The 17,287-nt window shown below is 41.1% G+C and overlaps 1 protein-coding gene across 1 annotated transcript; it reads right to left on the bottom strand.

Annotated features, from left to right (window-relative positions):
- Positions 1-240: 240 nt before the first annotated feature.
- On the bottom strand, positions 241-7,470 carry LOC128906159 (cytochrome P450 7A1). Its single transcript, XM_054193054.1, has 6 exons — positions 7,268-7,470; positions 5,711-5,951; positions 4,421-5,034; positions 2,963-3,093; positions 1,830-2,005; positions 241-1,201 (listed from the first exon to the last, which is right to left on the bottom strand). Exons 1-6 carry the CDS (start codon positions 7,345-7,347, stop codon positions 902-904), a joined length of 1,542 nt encoding a protein of 513 aa, XP_054049029.1. The 5' UTR covers positions 7,348-7,470; the 3' UTR covers positions 241-901.
- Positions 7,471-17,287: the final 9,817 nt, after the last annotated feature.

Below are 17,287 nucleotides of genomic sequence, written 5' to 3'. Positions count from 1 at the left end.
ACCGAAGGAGTATGACCGATGGAGGCTTATGGAAATATGGAGTTCCGAGAATGGTGCGAAATCCAACCAGAACCCCTGGTGAATATATGGTGGCTATTTATTTATCTCCATATTGGTGTTCGAGCTGGCTAGTTGTCGCAGTTGGGGCCAGATTGGCCGCTAAAACAAACGACAGATTTAAAGCTGGCTTAGGTGGCTTTGATGTAAATCTTTGAGAATGTTAAGACACGCAAATGACAAGCAGTCTAGAGATGCATTTGGTTCGGCCAATATCATTTATTTTAATACAGTTACAGCTTTCTGAAAAGTAGTATATTATAATGAATATAAAACAAGTTTTGCAGTTTCACTAGAACGTGAACATTTTTGTAGATTTTCTTCAAGTCTTTTTCTAGTTTTTCATAAAACCATAAAGGTACTTCCCCAGGAAACTCCACCCTCCCCACCTGCCTTTATACAACAAACTTTTTATTTCACCTGTGGAGAGAACCACCATCCACAACATTTCAATTATAAAAAAGAATAAGTTTTAACTGTAGTTGAATTTTGACAATTATTTTGAATTAGCTGATGAAATTCTAACAACTCTGGGAAAGTATTTGTTGTCAGAAAAAAAAAACACAACCAACTACTGTACATGCACAATTCAGAATCTCAACTTGAATTTCAAAATGGTTGGTAAAAGGGGAAATATTTGTATCAACACAGTGCATTAAACCCACTGCATGCTGGTCCCGTAATGGTATACATTATGCACTTTCCATTAGGCTGATGAATTATCATATTCTTACAGATTTTCCCCCAAGACTTGCAACGCTTCATTTGCATATATACATAAAGTATATGTTATATAGTGTATTTATATAGTGCATAGTTTATATGTATAATATAAAATGTATATTCATAGACATTTCAGTCTATACCTGAAATCAATGTCATTGGCTGGTTGCAAAATACCCAGTCCTGCACGGGATTGATCTAAAGAAGGACACTGCACATTATTGTCCACAAGCTCTATCTCAAAATATGAGAATATCAAGGCCAAAAATTGTTTAATTTCATGGACAGCAAATAACCTGCCAGGGCATTTTGCTATGCCTGCCCCAAATGGCATATAGTAATACTTCAACTTGCGACCATTGCGGTAGAAGTCAGTCTTTTCTTCTCCATTCTCATTGAGAAAGCGATCGTATTTAAATGTCTGCAATAAAACCCAAAAAAGAGTTACTTGATATATGAACACCTCCAAAGACTAGATAATGCCATTAAGACACAAAATGCAGGCTGGGAAAGAAGACCCTCTCGCAGTAAGCATTGTACAGTAGCGCCAGGCTCCATGGTGCTGTTTTGGAGAGGGTAGACCCGGAGAAGTTCTGGTATGCGGAACGTGATCCCAAGTTCTTTTCAGGTAACTCTCCTTTTATTTTCTGAGCTCTTAAAATAAGGAGTGTAACCAGAATCCTCATTCATGCAGCAGAACTGGACGATTTCTCATTCTGCACCTTTGGGAAAATATTATCCTTATCCTTGTCCTCCCTCGAACCCCCCCATAATGGTGATCTTTCCTCACTGAGGAAGGCAGTAAGTAGAAGGCTCTCTTGGGATGGCAGCACACCTTCTGGTTACACTAAAACATGTTTTGCGGATAGCACTTGCACTGATTTTATTCTTTTTCTTGCCTATCATTACGTCTCCAGGTGTAAGAACAGACTGTCTGGAGTACAGTGGAAACCCAGCCGTGGGGGCACCCATGATAAATGCTCTTTTTAAAAGCTATATAAAAGCTTTTGCTAGAGCTCAGAGTTTAATGTACTTTGATAACTACTTACCAAGGGATCAGCATAGATTTCTGGATCAAAATGCAACAGTTGAGGATAAAGAGCTACAATATCATCACTGCGAATGTTGTAAAATTCGTTCTCCAATTGCAAAGTGAAATCCTCCTTGGCAACTCGGAAAGTCATGGATGCACTCGATAGCCTCATTGCCTCCTTAATGATGCTGTCTATCGGGAGAGGAAAAGGAACGATTACCATGGAAATAGTGTGTGTGTGTCCTTGGGGGAGGTCAGGCATTTTGAACTATTTCAAACCCATTATCAAACCCTGCATTTATTAGAAGGAATATTTTAGCAATAACTTTCTAGATGCCTAAGAAATGTCTTTCTCATTTCTTTTTAGTGTTATTATCCCTTCCGCAGATAACAGTGAGAACATAATCTGCTTTCCCCTAGAAAAATACTTGTAGTTGATATGACAGAATATTTGAAAGTGAGACACATTTTCACCCTGCGATAAAGAACAAAACGGTCAAAACTGGAAATATAACGCAAAAAAGAAGCAGTGCAGTGATCAGGATTTTCTGAAACTTTAAGATGTGTTGCACAGAAACCAGTTCTCATAAAAAGTAACTTAGGTTTTCTTTGTTTCAATATAAGCTGATATTTTTATTTTTTTAAAAAAAGCAAGAGTAGTTAAAGGGTGACATTTTCAAAACTCTCTGCAACTTGGACACTTTTGAAAAAATGTACCTATAATTTGAAAAATACTAAGAAGAAATAAAAGTGATGCTACATAAGAAGATATTGTTTCACGTCATAAGAATTGGGATGTAAAATTTGGCAACACCCTTTTATTTGATGTAAAGTCGTTACTAAACAAAATATTGGTCTGAATTATCCATGGGTCTCCAATACGATGTTATGTAGCTGTGTAGCAGTATTGAGACTTGCCATTACCCACGAAAAAGTGCTATTCGTGTGAATTTTGACACCCTCAGTAGCAACTGGGACATCTGGAAGACTGATTGTGTTGGCTATTGCTAAGGAATATATAGGTTTTTTGTTCTAGTGTTCATTGGCTAATTCCATAATAATTCCATAGCAAGCATTTATATGGTAACAAATAGAAGACTGTGAAAACTGCAGGGTGATTTCTGGTACTCCTGTATGAAATAATCCTACCTAGTATGGGCATATTATCCAGCTGTTTCCGGTTCAAGGAAATATGTTTGCCATCTAAGCTGATCTTCTCTCCGGAACTTTCCAAAATACTTTGCACTTCTTTGGTAGCAGCTCTCATTGCTTCTGGATTCCTAAGATCAAAAAAACATCATTTTACACTTAAGAATGCTTTAAAAAGGAGTTTTGCCATTAACTTTCTTCCTGACTAAAATTTAGTTTGTTAGCTGAGAAGTACAACGTTCTAAAATGAAAAGGTTGCAGGGGTATGCTGCAATTACACTTTTTCATGTCTTGGCAAAGATACGATAGCTTCAGAAAAAGGAAAAAAAAACCCAAGTATTTGATTCTTTCTCCAATGAGAAGTGGGACAGAACTAATGCGCATAACTCGGGTAATAAATAGGAATGTCACTTAAAAGCAACGCCAAGAATAAGAAATAAAACGATCAGTTGCAGATTAGGAAATAGCCCCACTGTGGGGAGAAAGTTTAGGAACAGGATCATAGATCAGTTTTATAACATCACTTATCCTGGATGATGTCCTATTACGTGGCAATATTCTGTCTGGCTGAAAAGAATCTTCCTAATACGAGAAGACCACATAGTATCCTTCACTGACTAGACTTTCTTACAGACATGGAATATATGACCTATGGTGAAATACGTATAGATAATAGTACAGGATGCAATAGTGTCTTGATGAAGGCACCATCAGTCAGTTAAAAGACTCCAAGGCCAGAAGACCTAAAGCCAATGCATTCTTGGAATGAAAAGTACTAAAACCCCTCAGATATTAGCATTGGCAGGTAGATATGACCGTGCAAGCCACTGACTAAATGAAACCATCAGCAATTTAGCTGCATACTGAAGAGTCGGTCATGCTGAGGTGAATTATACTCCACAGATGCCCACTCTAAAATGGACACCTAATAATATTATCTGAACTGTGCGCTCCTCTCGTGAGTAACATGCTCAGCAACTGCAGTTTCCACTGCAACCGCAGTAGGGTCTATCAATGTATAAACTATTTTCTATTAAGTCTCTGTGAAAACAATGATGAAGTTAAAGCTTATTTTGCCTGCTGTAGCGAGATGGTCTAAAAATATCTGATTACATTGGGATCCTTAATACAATTAGTGTTCTGACTGCAACCAGCACTTTCAAAGTCATTTCTTGTAGATTTACTCCAAAGCTTTCTTGACAAACTGTAGCATTGCTCTGGAGTGTTTTTTTTAAAAAAAACTTCTATAGAATTGCTCTGTGGTACCACTACTTGGTCTCAGACGAGTGAAGGGGGTTTCTGTGGAAGTCCAGAACAGCATGCCACTTCTGCTGTCATGACTAAGCTTTTTGACACTGATAAGGTACCAAGCAGTGGAATTTGCCTGTAGTAATGAACTGGTTTCTGAAAGACAACAAACATTTTTCTTGTTTGAAAACGAGAAGCACTGGGACTTACTTAAGAAGATAGAACAAGCTCCAAAATGTGGCAGGAATGGTGTTGGCTTGCGAGGCCCAGAGCACCGCCACATGGGTCTTCGCTTTTTCCATGTCATCGAAGGTTGACAGAGTGTCATTCAGGAACATGCGGAGGGTGACAAGCTCAGAGAGGTTGTCCCTCTTCAGGAGGTTCTTGTGGAGGAGCGCCTCTCCTAGCTTCTCACGTGCGCTGTGGGCACTCTTGAAGAGGTGAATAGGCAGCCCCGCCACGAGGGCTGGAAAGATCCTATCAAATTCCTTGAAATTTTCGAGGGCATTTAGGATATGAGCCCTCTCGGTCTCCTGCTTTGATGATAGATTTTTGTCGTGATTTGAATTAAATTCTTTACCAAAAAGTGTTAAAAAGCCAGACTCGAACATCACCTGGCAACAGAATGTATAAAGTCCTTCTGTCACCCAAACATTAGACTGAAGTTTAGGTGTTCTTGACTGCAGCATGACGTATTGTAGGTTTTCCATCATTGCTTCAATGAGGGCATCTAGGGCATTACCTTGAAGGGTTCTAATGAAAGTCTGATGAAAATTTTCAGTGGTGTTTCCCTCTGCTGGGTCAATGCTACCATGCCCAAAAGCCTGTCACAAAATAAATTGTGTGCATGATAAATAAGGCCTGCCATAACCCGGACGATAAAGTCTAACAGAAATTAAACACAAGGTATAACTTTATAGCTTACTAGAGGGAAGCATAATAAGGGCTATTAGTACTAGGACTGACACTTTCTCAGTGAACCATAGCAGTTAAGTAGGCAAATGAAAGTAGATTCGAATAGATGCTTACAAATAAATGGATGTGGTACCTAGACCTTCACTAAGCTCCCATTGAAATCAACAGGAGTCTTTTTGCTTACTTCAGTAAGAGTTTGACTGAGCTCCTACTGTGTTGCATCATTTTTTTTAAGGCATTAGGACCAAATCTTCCGTAGTGGTGAGTGCCTCCTGAAGTTTTCAGCTTCAGCAACCTATATTATCATTTTGCAGATGATGCTAATTGTATTGCTACTTTAGCAATTTGGGATACTGCATGACTAAATAATGCCATTCTTGGATAATCCAAATCACTGAAAATTTCCTTTCCATTAAGGAAAGGGAAAAAAAAAAAAAGACCCCAATGTTTTAAACCAATAGAAGCGCAGAAATGTGAACGAAATATTCCAAAGGCATAGCTATGCTATAGGGATTAACAGGGTACCTCTGTCCTGCCAGCAGATGCTTTGCATGTTAGAGATTAAAACCATTTTTAAAGTCGTACCTTGGCAGAAGTAGCAAAATGGAACTTTTTCCAGTCCAAGTGTTTTCCCTGGCGTATCAACGCATGGTATGAAAAAGGGTCAGTGAGAAAATGAATGTATTTCCCCGCTACTAGGCAAGTGAAAATGTGGCCATGCTTCTTCTGCTTTTCTTTGAGGAATTCAAGGGGGTTGGCACCAAACTGCAGGGCGCAGCCCAGATATGGAAGGAACCCATTTTCAAGTGGTGGCTCACCTTGCCGCCTACAAAACACAAACAAAAGCTGAATTTAGAAGTATGTATAAAGATCTCTCCTCCAGGACTACCAGGTAGGTAAAATGCTGATGCTAGGCTTTTTTAATGTGAAAAAATGTAAAAAACACCCAAACAAACAGTATATTGACAAGTTTATCCCCTTTAAGGAGCAATCCTGCTGTGAGGTCTATGATATACAAGAAAGAATAACTTTAGCAGCCTGTATTATAATAAACATAATAAAACACAGTTTGACTATGTCATCTTTCTTTTCCCTAGATCAGGAGTACATTTTTCACCTGTTTAAATGCAGAATTGTTGCCACTAGCTAACATGCACACTATGGTCCCATACCCGAATAATCTGTCCCGCTAATATTGTCTGATACATTTTTGGGCAACAGTATCCACAATTCAATTTGAATACCAAGGGGAATAGCCTTTTAGCGTAGAAAGGTTGTTATTATTGGCATATCCCATTTGGACCAGATCCTGCTGAAAACAGTGGGAATTTTGCCATGATCTTCAGTAAGCATAAGAGTTAGTCTTTCAGGCAAAGCACATACTTTTAACTTAAGCATATGCTTAAAGTGAAGCATATGCTTAAATGATATTTTTTATTTTCAGTCTGAAAACTACTTTCCTGCATAAGGACACCACAGCTGCTAAAATAACTTTCAGATAATACTTCAGCTTTTCTAGTAAATTCCTGGTCGTTATTATCTGAAGTTCACCATTTTCACCTTTTGCCATTAAAATTTTTAAAGTAAAACAAGAAAATGACTGCTGAAAAATACAAAATTACAACAGGTAAGCAAATTACTTGGTCCTTATGTAAATGTGCCAGTAGGATAAATGCTTTTAAGGAATATGTATTCAATGTAGTAAGGTACATAAATATTACCTTTATTACATGGTGTAACTAGATATAATAGACTGATAATATGAAAATGTTTGTAAGTAGGTATTAAACTATAATTAGATAAAAGTAGGTATTAGCTGTGATTACAATGCAGGTAAAACTATAGCCCAGCACTTCAGGAAATCAGAACATGCATATTCATATTTTAATTACCTCATTTATGCACAGATTTTTATCTGCAGCTATGTTTAGGTGTTAGTTCACTATTATTAAAAAGCCGGTACACAAAAATTCTGTTATAAAATAAATCTCTCAAAAGACCAAACTACAGTGTTGCCCATGCTGTCCTGCATCTGTCCATCTGACAGTCTTAAGATTACATTTATTTTAGTTATATGTACAGTATATTTGAAAGAAATAAAGGCTAGGTATACTGAGATGCGTTTACAAATCGATACCTTACCTCCTCCTCCTCCCTAGAAGAAACCAAAAAACACAGCAGAGTATTATCACAGTTCCCCAGATCCATGATGCTACGAACATGTCTGGTAATGCCCAAAAACTTCCAAGTGGAAAATTGGTAACTACCAGTATGGCAGGAATGGTGACTGAGAATGATACAGAAGACGGGTCGCAATTTATATACAGTAGGGACCCCACTGTATCTAATGGCCTTCAGTCAACCTAGCGAGCTATTGATTAACCATTTCTGGAGGGAGGCCTGTTCTGTCTCTGTTCTGACATCTTTCTGCAGAGAGCTTCGCTGGACTGATGTAGAGGGTTGCAGACGTGGCCTTGAGCTGATGTCACCTATCAGTAGCGGTTCCAAAGTAATCAAACAGCTGTAACAGCTGATAATCTGAAGGTCTGTTAGGTGTGTTTTGATCTATCTTGCAGATTTACCAATTGCAGTTTATAGTTCAACTTTAGCAATATATGAAATGTCTACTGACAGGTGTCCAGAAGATTCAGACTGGGCTAACTGGTGGCTGCAGTGCATGTTGTCCTTCAGCATCCAGCCCGCTCACCCCCTCCTTTCTCCTTCTTGTGGCCTGCCCTGGCTCTGGTCTGCTGCTGCGAGAGGGAACGGCTGGCGTTCGGCTGAGGGTACAGGGGTGGCTGCCGTGATGGACTTACACCTTCTAACAATGTTTCTCTGGTAGAAGGGGAAAAATGGGCTTTCTACAATGCAGCGTGTGAGAGAACATATGACAACCGTACTTTTTTTTTCTTCAATGTCCTTGGATCACCTTTTACTCTCCCGTTTAAATCTTCTGCTTTCTGCCTTTGCTCAAGCTGTACAGAACCAATTCAGTCAACTTTGCAGCCTCAACTCTGGTCCCATTTCAGGAAATCTCAAAAAACGTATTTAATTTTCAGCACTTAGAGGACCAAGCCCCCCTTTTTTTTTTCTCTAATTCAGTCCTTTCTGTTTATATACATCCCTACGTACCCATTTTCTCTTATCGTCCACATTGAGTTCTGCCATGCCCTGTCCATACATTGCTAAGTTCTTCCTAACGTGCTGTGTAGGCCCATTCCTAGCCCTGAAGAGGTGCTACTTCAAGTATAAGTGCTGCAGAGTGGCCAGGAGAAAAACAGGGGAGACAAATATTGCCAATTAAGGGGGGAAATGATCTACACGGGAGAAGGAAGGAAAGGAGTAGAGAAGACCTGTGTGGGAGAGAGGACTGGGTTAAGTGGGTGAGCAACTGCAAAGGGCCAAGTGGAAAATTGGAACAAAAAATCTACTAGCTGTGGGCTGGAGACAATCCAGGCATAAAGTAACCACAGGAGGTATTGCAGCTGCCCAAAAGTCAGCGCAGGGAGTGCGCCTGGACGTGCTGCTATTTGGTAAAGAGCATGTCAAGCTTCTCCTTGCTGTTTTTCCTCAAGGCCATGCTGTGGGGAGTGGGAGAGCGCTTCTGATGCTCGGAAGAGGGAAAAGGGTAATCTGTGATGAATTTAGTGATCATTCAATAGAAATAACCTCTTGTGTTTTGCTTAAAGACTTCAGGAAAAGTTAAGGAAGAAGTCATGAGGGCTATGCTGCTGTTTGTTTGAAATGAACAAGTACTGTGACTAACTTTCATAGTGAGGGCTATTGGACGGCCATTGAAAAAAAGGGGATGGCTATGTTATTTCTCTTATGACGCTGATTTAATCACTTAAGTTTAAACATTTTTCCCTTTAAGTAGTGAGAGTTCAAACTTTGGCTTGCCCCTAGCATCTGTCACTAAGCCGTTGAGAAGGCATCTCATGTAGCCTATAGTGATGTCGTATTAGTCATTGAGGGCCTAACATGTTTCTAAGAGAGAAACTGATGGGTTTTAGTCAGTTTTTCAGGGCCACTTTTTTACCAGCTTTTGTTGGTATCACTACAGCTGTATGATAAAACAGTAAAGATTTGGACTTTTCACCAAAGTCTGACACTTCAAGCACTACACTGAAGGCATCAAGCTGCAAATCTGGTAGATGGGAATATTGTCCTGGCTTCAAACCAAGGAAGACAGCAAGGCATGAGATAAATTTGTGCAAATGCCATAATATTTCAGACGATTTTTAAGTTTCTATACTGAAGAAAAAACTTTTTGCAGCATTGAGGTTTGCCCTCACTCCATCTAACAGCCAATTCCTTTTGCCTTTCAGCTCAAGATCCAGTCCCGCCCCCATCTCCATTTAAGCACAGGCGTTTCTCCTATTTTCTTAGAAAAACTGCTTTTCCCTCATCTGAATTTAGCCTGTTACAACAGAGTTGCTTTATAAAATCCATGCTTTCCTATTTCCTGCTTGTTTCTGTTATGGGAAATATTAGTTCTGGGTGTCACCTTTGACTACCTTCTATCTTCATCCTAACCAATTGTGATTATTTTATTGTTTGTGCCTAATTCTTATTGCATGTATAGGTCTCAGCCTTTTTACGTCCAAACAACACCAAATAAGAAAGTTGGAAGCTTCTGTCAGTTTTGTATCTAAAACACACAGGAATAAAGTTTAACCAGCAACAAACACCTGTGGCTCCTCACACTGTCATGTGTTGCACCAGGTAGAGCTGCCAGCCACACTTGCCTTTTCCTTACAGGCTTCGGGTAGTTGCGCTGCAATGTGGTGACAACATCATTTATAACGGGCATCCTGCTGACACAACAGGAGTCACTTCTCTGAAGCTCCCCACCTTCTTTCTCTTTTTGATTTGTACATACACAACAGTACTAAAAGTGTAACCAGATGTAGGAGCTGCTTGGCAGCCTACCTTAAAGAATTGCTCTTTCTGTCAGGAAAATCAAATGTGCCCCTTCTCTTCTATTTAAGAGACCTTTATGTGGCAGCACCCTTGATAAATAACTATTACGACAGAACAGAGTCACTCACATAGTTTGAGGTGCTTCCTAGTGCTAGATCATTGCACCCACCTAGTTTTTTTAACAGGCCAATCTATAGCCCCAAAGCCAATTAATATTACAGTAGACTGCAGCCTGTGACATATGTCTTTGTGATAAATGTAAGCAGTAGCCCTGTCTGCTACAGATACTCCCACTTGGGTGCCCTGACATTCTGGATATGGCATTTCATCATTCTTCAGTTTCAGACAAACAGAGACGCGACATCTGGCTGGACCCTGGGTCCCGTTTGCCACTGCCAAAACTCAGGCAGTTGCCACCAATCTGTGCAGCAGGGCTTGGAGGCACCGTGTTGTCGCACTGCCTGACAGATATTACATTTTCTGCAACACATTGTGTGCTGTCTATGAGGTTGGCTCTCTTGCTCCAGCCCAAAAGGACAACCCATAGGAGTCACAAATGCAGTCAGAAAAAACATACTTATTTTGCTTTGGCTTTGTGAAGCAGACTCCTGGCATAAACGGTAAGAAGAATATTAGTGCAAAGAACTGACATGACTTGGACTCAAGACTCACCTCAGGCCAATGACGCTAGCAGGAATAAAGAACCACGTATTTTTGAATGTATAAGCCTTTTCATTGCAGGTTTGAATAGGGGTGTTCATCCCTTAAGGACAGTGGAGAAACTCAGCAATGCATTGAATCGCAGTTAGAAAATGCAAATCCTTTTATCAACTGCCATTTGACCTTTTGGTTAAGCCCCAGTGCATACCAAGGTAGAACCAGTCCAAAAGGAGCAACTCAAGACAACATGGATGCAGACAAAGCAGCGTGCTGACACTTTACCCCATGTGCTGTGTTTAGCATCTGCTTCCACCCCAGCCTGGCTGCCCACGCCGGCTGCGAGGTCACTAGAGACACGGCTCCACTTGTGTCTGCAGGGACGGGACTTGTGTCGAGACTGATGCACAGTTACATCGCACCACTTTCCCCAAAAGGGCACTGAGACACCTTTCACCTAGATATGTCCACTGGCTGTGGGCAGAGGCTGCCAGGAGAACTCTTATCTATCACCTCTGCTCCAGCCAGTGAAGTGTGTTTCGTCATGGCCTCTGTGGAGCCAGTACTGTTCCCATAAAGCAAACAAGCCCAGGTTACTTCTGGAGAGGACCCGTGCTGACTCCTGCAGCCTAAGAGAAGTCTTCTGGCTTCCTTCCTACGGCTGCTTGGAAACAACTCACTAACCATCCAAACCCCAGCTTCACCTCATATGTTGTAGCTATATGGCTTCCATTAGTCATGAGCCACACATGGTATTTAGGGCCTACAGGAAGGACAGGGAGGGACTCTTTATCAGGGAGTGTAAAATGATAGGACACGGGGTAATGGTTTCAAGCTGAAAGAGGGTAGATTTAGATTAGATATCAGGAAGAAGTTCTTTACTGTGAGGGTGGTGAGGCACTGGAACAGGTTGCCCAGAGAAGCTGTGGATGCCCCATCCCTGGAAGTGTTCAAGGCCAGGCTGGATGGGGCTTTGAGCAGCCTGGTCTAGTGGGAGGTGTCCCTGCCCGTGGCTGGGGGTTGGAACTACATGATCTTTAAGGTCCCTTCCAACCTGAACCCTTCTGTGATTCCATGATTCTACATATAGACAATAATAGATGGGCCACACTGAGGTGAATCATTTTTTTCCAGGGTTACTGATGGCTTCATAACTCAGGTTCACTGGTGCGCAGAAGGATGTGGTGGAGTTATGAGAGGCTGCTGATTACATTTGGCAGTAAACAGCAAATTTGCACACACCTAACTATAGAACCTGTTTATTCACTGGAAGTAAATAAGAGGTACACCCTGTAAAGAAATGATGGACTTTTTCTTTGTCTTGCGCATGTTGTGAGAACTGGGTTACTATCTTTCATCAAGAGATCAAAAACACTGAAATGGCACAAAAACCGCTCAGCAGTGCAAAGGCAGCCCTGCAGTTCACACAGCAGGAGCAGTCTGACGTGCTACAGCCAGGAGACGCAGCTGCAGCTACGAAACACTTCTGCAGCTGTGAAACACATAAAAGATATCTCAGAAAGGTGGAGCGATATGAGAGGAGAGCCTAAACAAAAAGTCGCACAGCGTAGCTGCTTGCAGCTCAGAAACTTTTGCCGCCAGAAAATTGCTAATAAATAATTATATGTCACCACCTACTGGCAAACCTCTTTGAATGGCACTTGCGTGTTGCGTTCTACATCAGCCATTGAACTCTGCCAGTCAGCATTCGTTTCTTGTTTCTATAAAACAAAAATCATATTTATTCTATGTGCCTGTGTTTTTTTCTTTGTGCTTACACACAAGTAGAGCTTTTATGAAAGCTATCACTCTACTAGTTTCTGGGGAGCAGTGACTTCGGTGTGTTCAGAGTGTGGGTGTGTTGGAGGCCGTGGGCTGCTGTCAGTGCTGATAAGCTGGATAAGACCGCTGAGGTTCTGAGGGCCCAGCTGAAAACCTGGCTTTCTGGGGTCGCTGAAAATGTTGCCACTGACTTCAACAGAATCAGGGTTTTACTGTTCTCTAGCCATGAGAAACAGCTATTTTTAGAGAGGAACGATGGCTGCCATCCCACAGGATCCTGTACTGAGGGGACAGCCTAGAAATTGAAGGTGCTTGTCCAGCGTCAGTGTTGACTTGACACAGCCGCCATAGATCTAGAAACTGGAAAGCATCAGCGATGCTCCAGGCACAGAGGAGAGAACGCTGGCTGCCTTCTCCACTAACAAAGGACCTGATCTCCCACCACAGCGCCCACCGCCCGGCCTGTCCTCACCGTGGTTTTCCAGAGGTCAGCACTGGTTCTCAGCCGCGCTTTGGCAAAGAACTGCCCTTGCAGGGAGCATCTGGTGGCAGACGAGCCATTAAGTCCTGTGCCTCGTCTCCACTGCGCTCCAGTTTTCCTGTGCTTTCCCTTGAGGAAAAAACAATACTAGGAAAGGAATTATGGCACCTCTTGATTGCTGCCCCTTCTGATCCCATTTATTTTCTCCCCTATTTTAGAGCTCTGTTGAAAGAGAATAAACTAGCCGCTGTTATCAAGTGATCATGCCAGAAATGTAGTATCTTCCCCAGAGAGACTGTAATCCCAAAAATAAATCCAACAGATCCCTAGCTGGATTCACCTTTTCCCTGGTTTTCTTGAGTCAATGGAAAAGGTGGAATTCTTGTATACCTAAATAAGAATAGAGTATCTAAAAGAATAAATACAGAGTAAAACGACATTAAAGATGCTGTAAAGAATAATGCCCATCAGTTTAATTATTAAATGTTCTACACCATCTATAATAAATTCATGCTACTACAGCATCACTCTACAGCTCTATTTTAGCAACTGTCATGGTTGTTCAAAGGGCAGATTTTGTGTACAGTGTACTCTGTCTTCTGCAAAATTTATGAGTCATCTGGCTCCAGGAAAATAGTGTGCTCAGATTTCTTTTTTATTATTGGTATTTATTTTTCTGTAGATCATTTGAATGTAATATGGTAGAGTGCCACAATTTAACCCCAGCCGGCAACTAGGACCACACAGCCATTCACTCACACACCCCTCCCCAGTAGGGTAGGGAGAAGAGGGAGAAAAAGGAGAAAAAAAACCCCATGGGTTGAGATAAAGACAATTTAATGGAACAGTAATGGAAGAGAGGGAAACAAAATGGTAAAAGAATATACAAAATAAAGTAATGCAACACAAATTGCTCTTACCACCTGATGATCAGTTGCCCAGCCCGTCCCAAGCAGTGATTGCAGATCCCTGCCCTGCGGCCAACCCCTATTTATACACAGAGCATGATGTCTATGGTATGGAATATTCCTTTGGCCAGCTTGTCCTGTCTATGTTCCCTCTCAGCTTCTACGAGAAGCCGAAAAAGTCCTTGACTTGCTATAAACGTTACTTAGCAACAACTAAAACAATATGTGTTATCAACATTATTCTCATACTAAATCCAAACCACAGCAGCTATTGGGAAGAAAATTAATTCTATCCCAACTATAACCAGGACACAGAAATACAACTCTCTTGTAATCTGATATCTTTGTGATATCTTTGACCCTGTCATTCTTTTTCATCATGAAGAACTCTGCATATACAATGCCTTGTATTTGCATTAAGATAATCAACATTCAACATTGGTTATAAAGTTGGACAGGCTTGGGAACTGGGTTTATTTGCATCCTGTTTCAGGACGATTGCCCCATACCATTTAAATAAGATCATGGACAGATGTTTCCTCTAATGACCAAGTTAATATTTACATATTTATCTCAGAGTATCCTCTGGATGTGCTCATATACCAAATAATGAACTTTGCTTGCTTACACCATAGCAGTTCATTTTCTCTACAGGATTTTCTTTGTTCTTTTGGAATGTCAATTCAAAATTTAGAAACCTTTCCATCAAAGCCCGGAACTTACAGTGCCACTATCTTCCCTTTAATATCAAGCATTATAAACTAAATCTCATTAACAAATACCATCCTTTCATTTGAATGAGAGTATTTTAATAATATGCTGCATTCTGGCATGACAGGTTTCCTTAAAACTGTAGAAAATGAGAATATTAAGATTTAAGTTACTTTTTTCTAGATATCGCAGAGAAGAAACTCTAAAGAAAGAGAGCAATTATGAAAGCAGAGACAAAAGAAAACTGAGACGGAACCAAAGCAGGGAAAGGAAATGGATGCAAAATAAACCATGAGGAGTTATTATTACTCACTTAGTGCAGCAAAATGCATCTTCTTAAAGTAATATGTTTTTTTTTAAATCTTGCGTTAAATCATATCATTTGATAACAGAACAGCAGTTTCTATATTATCCTATTACACCGAAAAGCAGAATTGTAGGTACTCAAAACAGTGAACAGGGAGAAATCAAAGCTCAGATGTGATTTCAAAAGCGATGCAGCTCACTTCTACCAAATAATTATTTGGAGAAAGGTAGTTAGATAGCAAGCCAGTAGAAGATTACTACAGTACAATTGTCTGGATGAACATGAGACGCTATTCTGGGCTGCCCCAGCAGATGGAGCAAGGAATGTATCAACACCTTCTGCCTGGCTTTGCTTTCCTTTGCTTTTCTTATGCTGCTGCTTTCTCTTTCTATTTTTTTCCCTTTTTTCTTTTTTTAAGTAAATGCACTGTCCTGTCTCCCGCATACCGTTGTAGCTTGCTAGTTGCTCTTTAGCAACTTGTTACATGGATTCATCTGCCTGAGTTAGCCATCCATTAGGAGTAGTTCTTAATTCTTGTCCCCTACTTCATCATACAACTCACTTTACGTCTACATTTAAAAGCCATGGAGATGTTGGAAGGTCCCTATACATCCAAGTTTACATCAGCGGTAGCAAGTGGTGTGAGACAACAGGAGTGGATACGTAGACTGAAATGGTGCTGAAGGCCTGATGTCCACTCTATCCATGCGTTTTTTTATTTTTTTTCTTCGGTCTTCACACTAGCTTTCTGGACCAATGGACTGAATACTCACCAGCAGAGCAGTCTAGATGTCTCCTGTATTGCAAAGGTTTACATTCATCTAAAATCAAAAAATGCACTTTGTGAAGTCCAAGCCTGCCTCACCAAACGCAAACCAAAAAGGGGACACCTGGTGGGTTTTCTCTGCATTCATGACCCAAACTATAATGCTAAAATATGTATGCCCAAGTTTAATTCCACACATACGTAAGACCTTTCCTCTTTTTACCTACGTATCCAAGTAAGATACTATTGCATGTGTCTTGCTGGACATCTACAATCCCATGATTGTCAGGAAAAGATAAAAAGCTGGCCAAGCAAGTCAAAACAAAGGCTCTAAATCAGCCAAAAGGCTCAACAACCAACAAGAGGGCACCACATCTTTTCAGATACCTTGGCTGTTGGTTTAGCAGACACCTTAAATGGACATAGAAGGACAGTAAGAAAGAAAGGCTGTTTTGCTGTTCTCCCCTCCAAAGGGGGAAAAACCTCCACCGGTTTTAGCTTTAGCAGACTGGAAGATAGCTGCAGTGACATAACAGAAGGCAGCAGAGACGGGCTGGCCAGTTTGTAAAGGACTGGGTGGGCATGTAAGAAAATATTAAAAATAACCAGGTATTTATTCTGTGAGAAGGACGGCATCTTCAGAAGCACTCTTTTGTTTACAGCTATTTCCACCTTCTCTGTGCAGGTGCTGGCATCCCTCTGGTCCTGCACCTTGGGTTTGTGCCAGTTCAGCAAACCTCGCATGAGGTTGCTGAGAGGTTGGCCCCATGCTCTTTTTGCTCCTGAGGTGATCACCCTGTGCAGTGGCATCCTCCATCGCTGCAGGATGGAAGGAAACCAGAAGGTCCACCACCTTACTGGCAGGATGCCTTTTTTGTCTGGGAGGCAGCTTGGGACCTATAGTCACAGTGGGGACTCCTCCTTCAGGGTATGGCCACTGAAGATCTAAGGGAAGACAGAGGACAACAGGAAACCAGTCGTTGGGAACCAGTAGTTGGAAACCATCGGTGAGTTCCGCTTGATGGTGAGTTCAGTGGCTATTGTGGCCACTTTGGGATTGGAGAAGTCTCCAGAAGTTTGGGGGAAATGCAGAAGCTGGATTAACAGCTCCATCTGGAAAGGATCCTCACCCTGGAAATGCTGGGGGCTGGCTGTTGGGCAGAGAGAAGTTACCATCACAGCTCTCCTCAGACAGTTTCTGTCTGTCACTTTTCCTTTGGATCTACACGCGAGCATAGGGATTATTCTCTGAGAGCATTCTTGGTGGATTGCTGCTATCTCGTTGCCTAGGTATGGGAAACTTTGCCTAGAACAATTGTACATAAATGTGTCCTTTAATGTAGATCCATGCTTCATTGGACTGTAAAAAATGCAAAGAACTAGATGAAGTGTAGGGCACACAGCTATGTGACTGAGCCACATTTTACTCTTCCGAGGGAAAATACACATTGTTCTGCTACTAGAATTACTTGAATGTTATATTTCCCCCTCTCTATGTGCTATTTTTTATATTACAATATTTATTGGAGAATACAAGCGAAGAAGAGTGAGTGCCTTTCTGTACTGCAGCAGAAATCTGCCAGTCATACCTTCAATCCTTTCCCGTGATTCTATGATATATTCCTCT

Source organism: Rissa tridactyla, chromosome 2, assembly GCF_028500815.1.
Source record: "Rissa tridactyla isolate bRisTri1 chromosome 2, bRisTri1.patW.cur.20221130, whole genome shotgun sequence".
NCBI lineage: Eukaryota > Metazoa > Chordata > Aves > Charadriiformes > Laridae > Rissa > Rissa tridactyla.
Note: the sequence above shows the minus strand (reverse complement) of the source record. Positions and strands in the feature narration are given on the sequence as shown.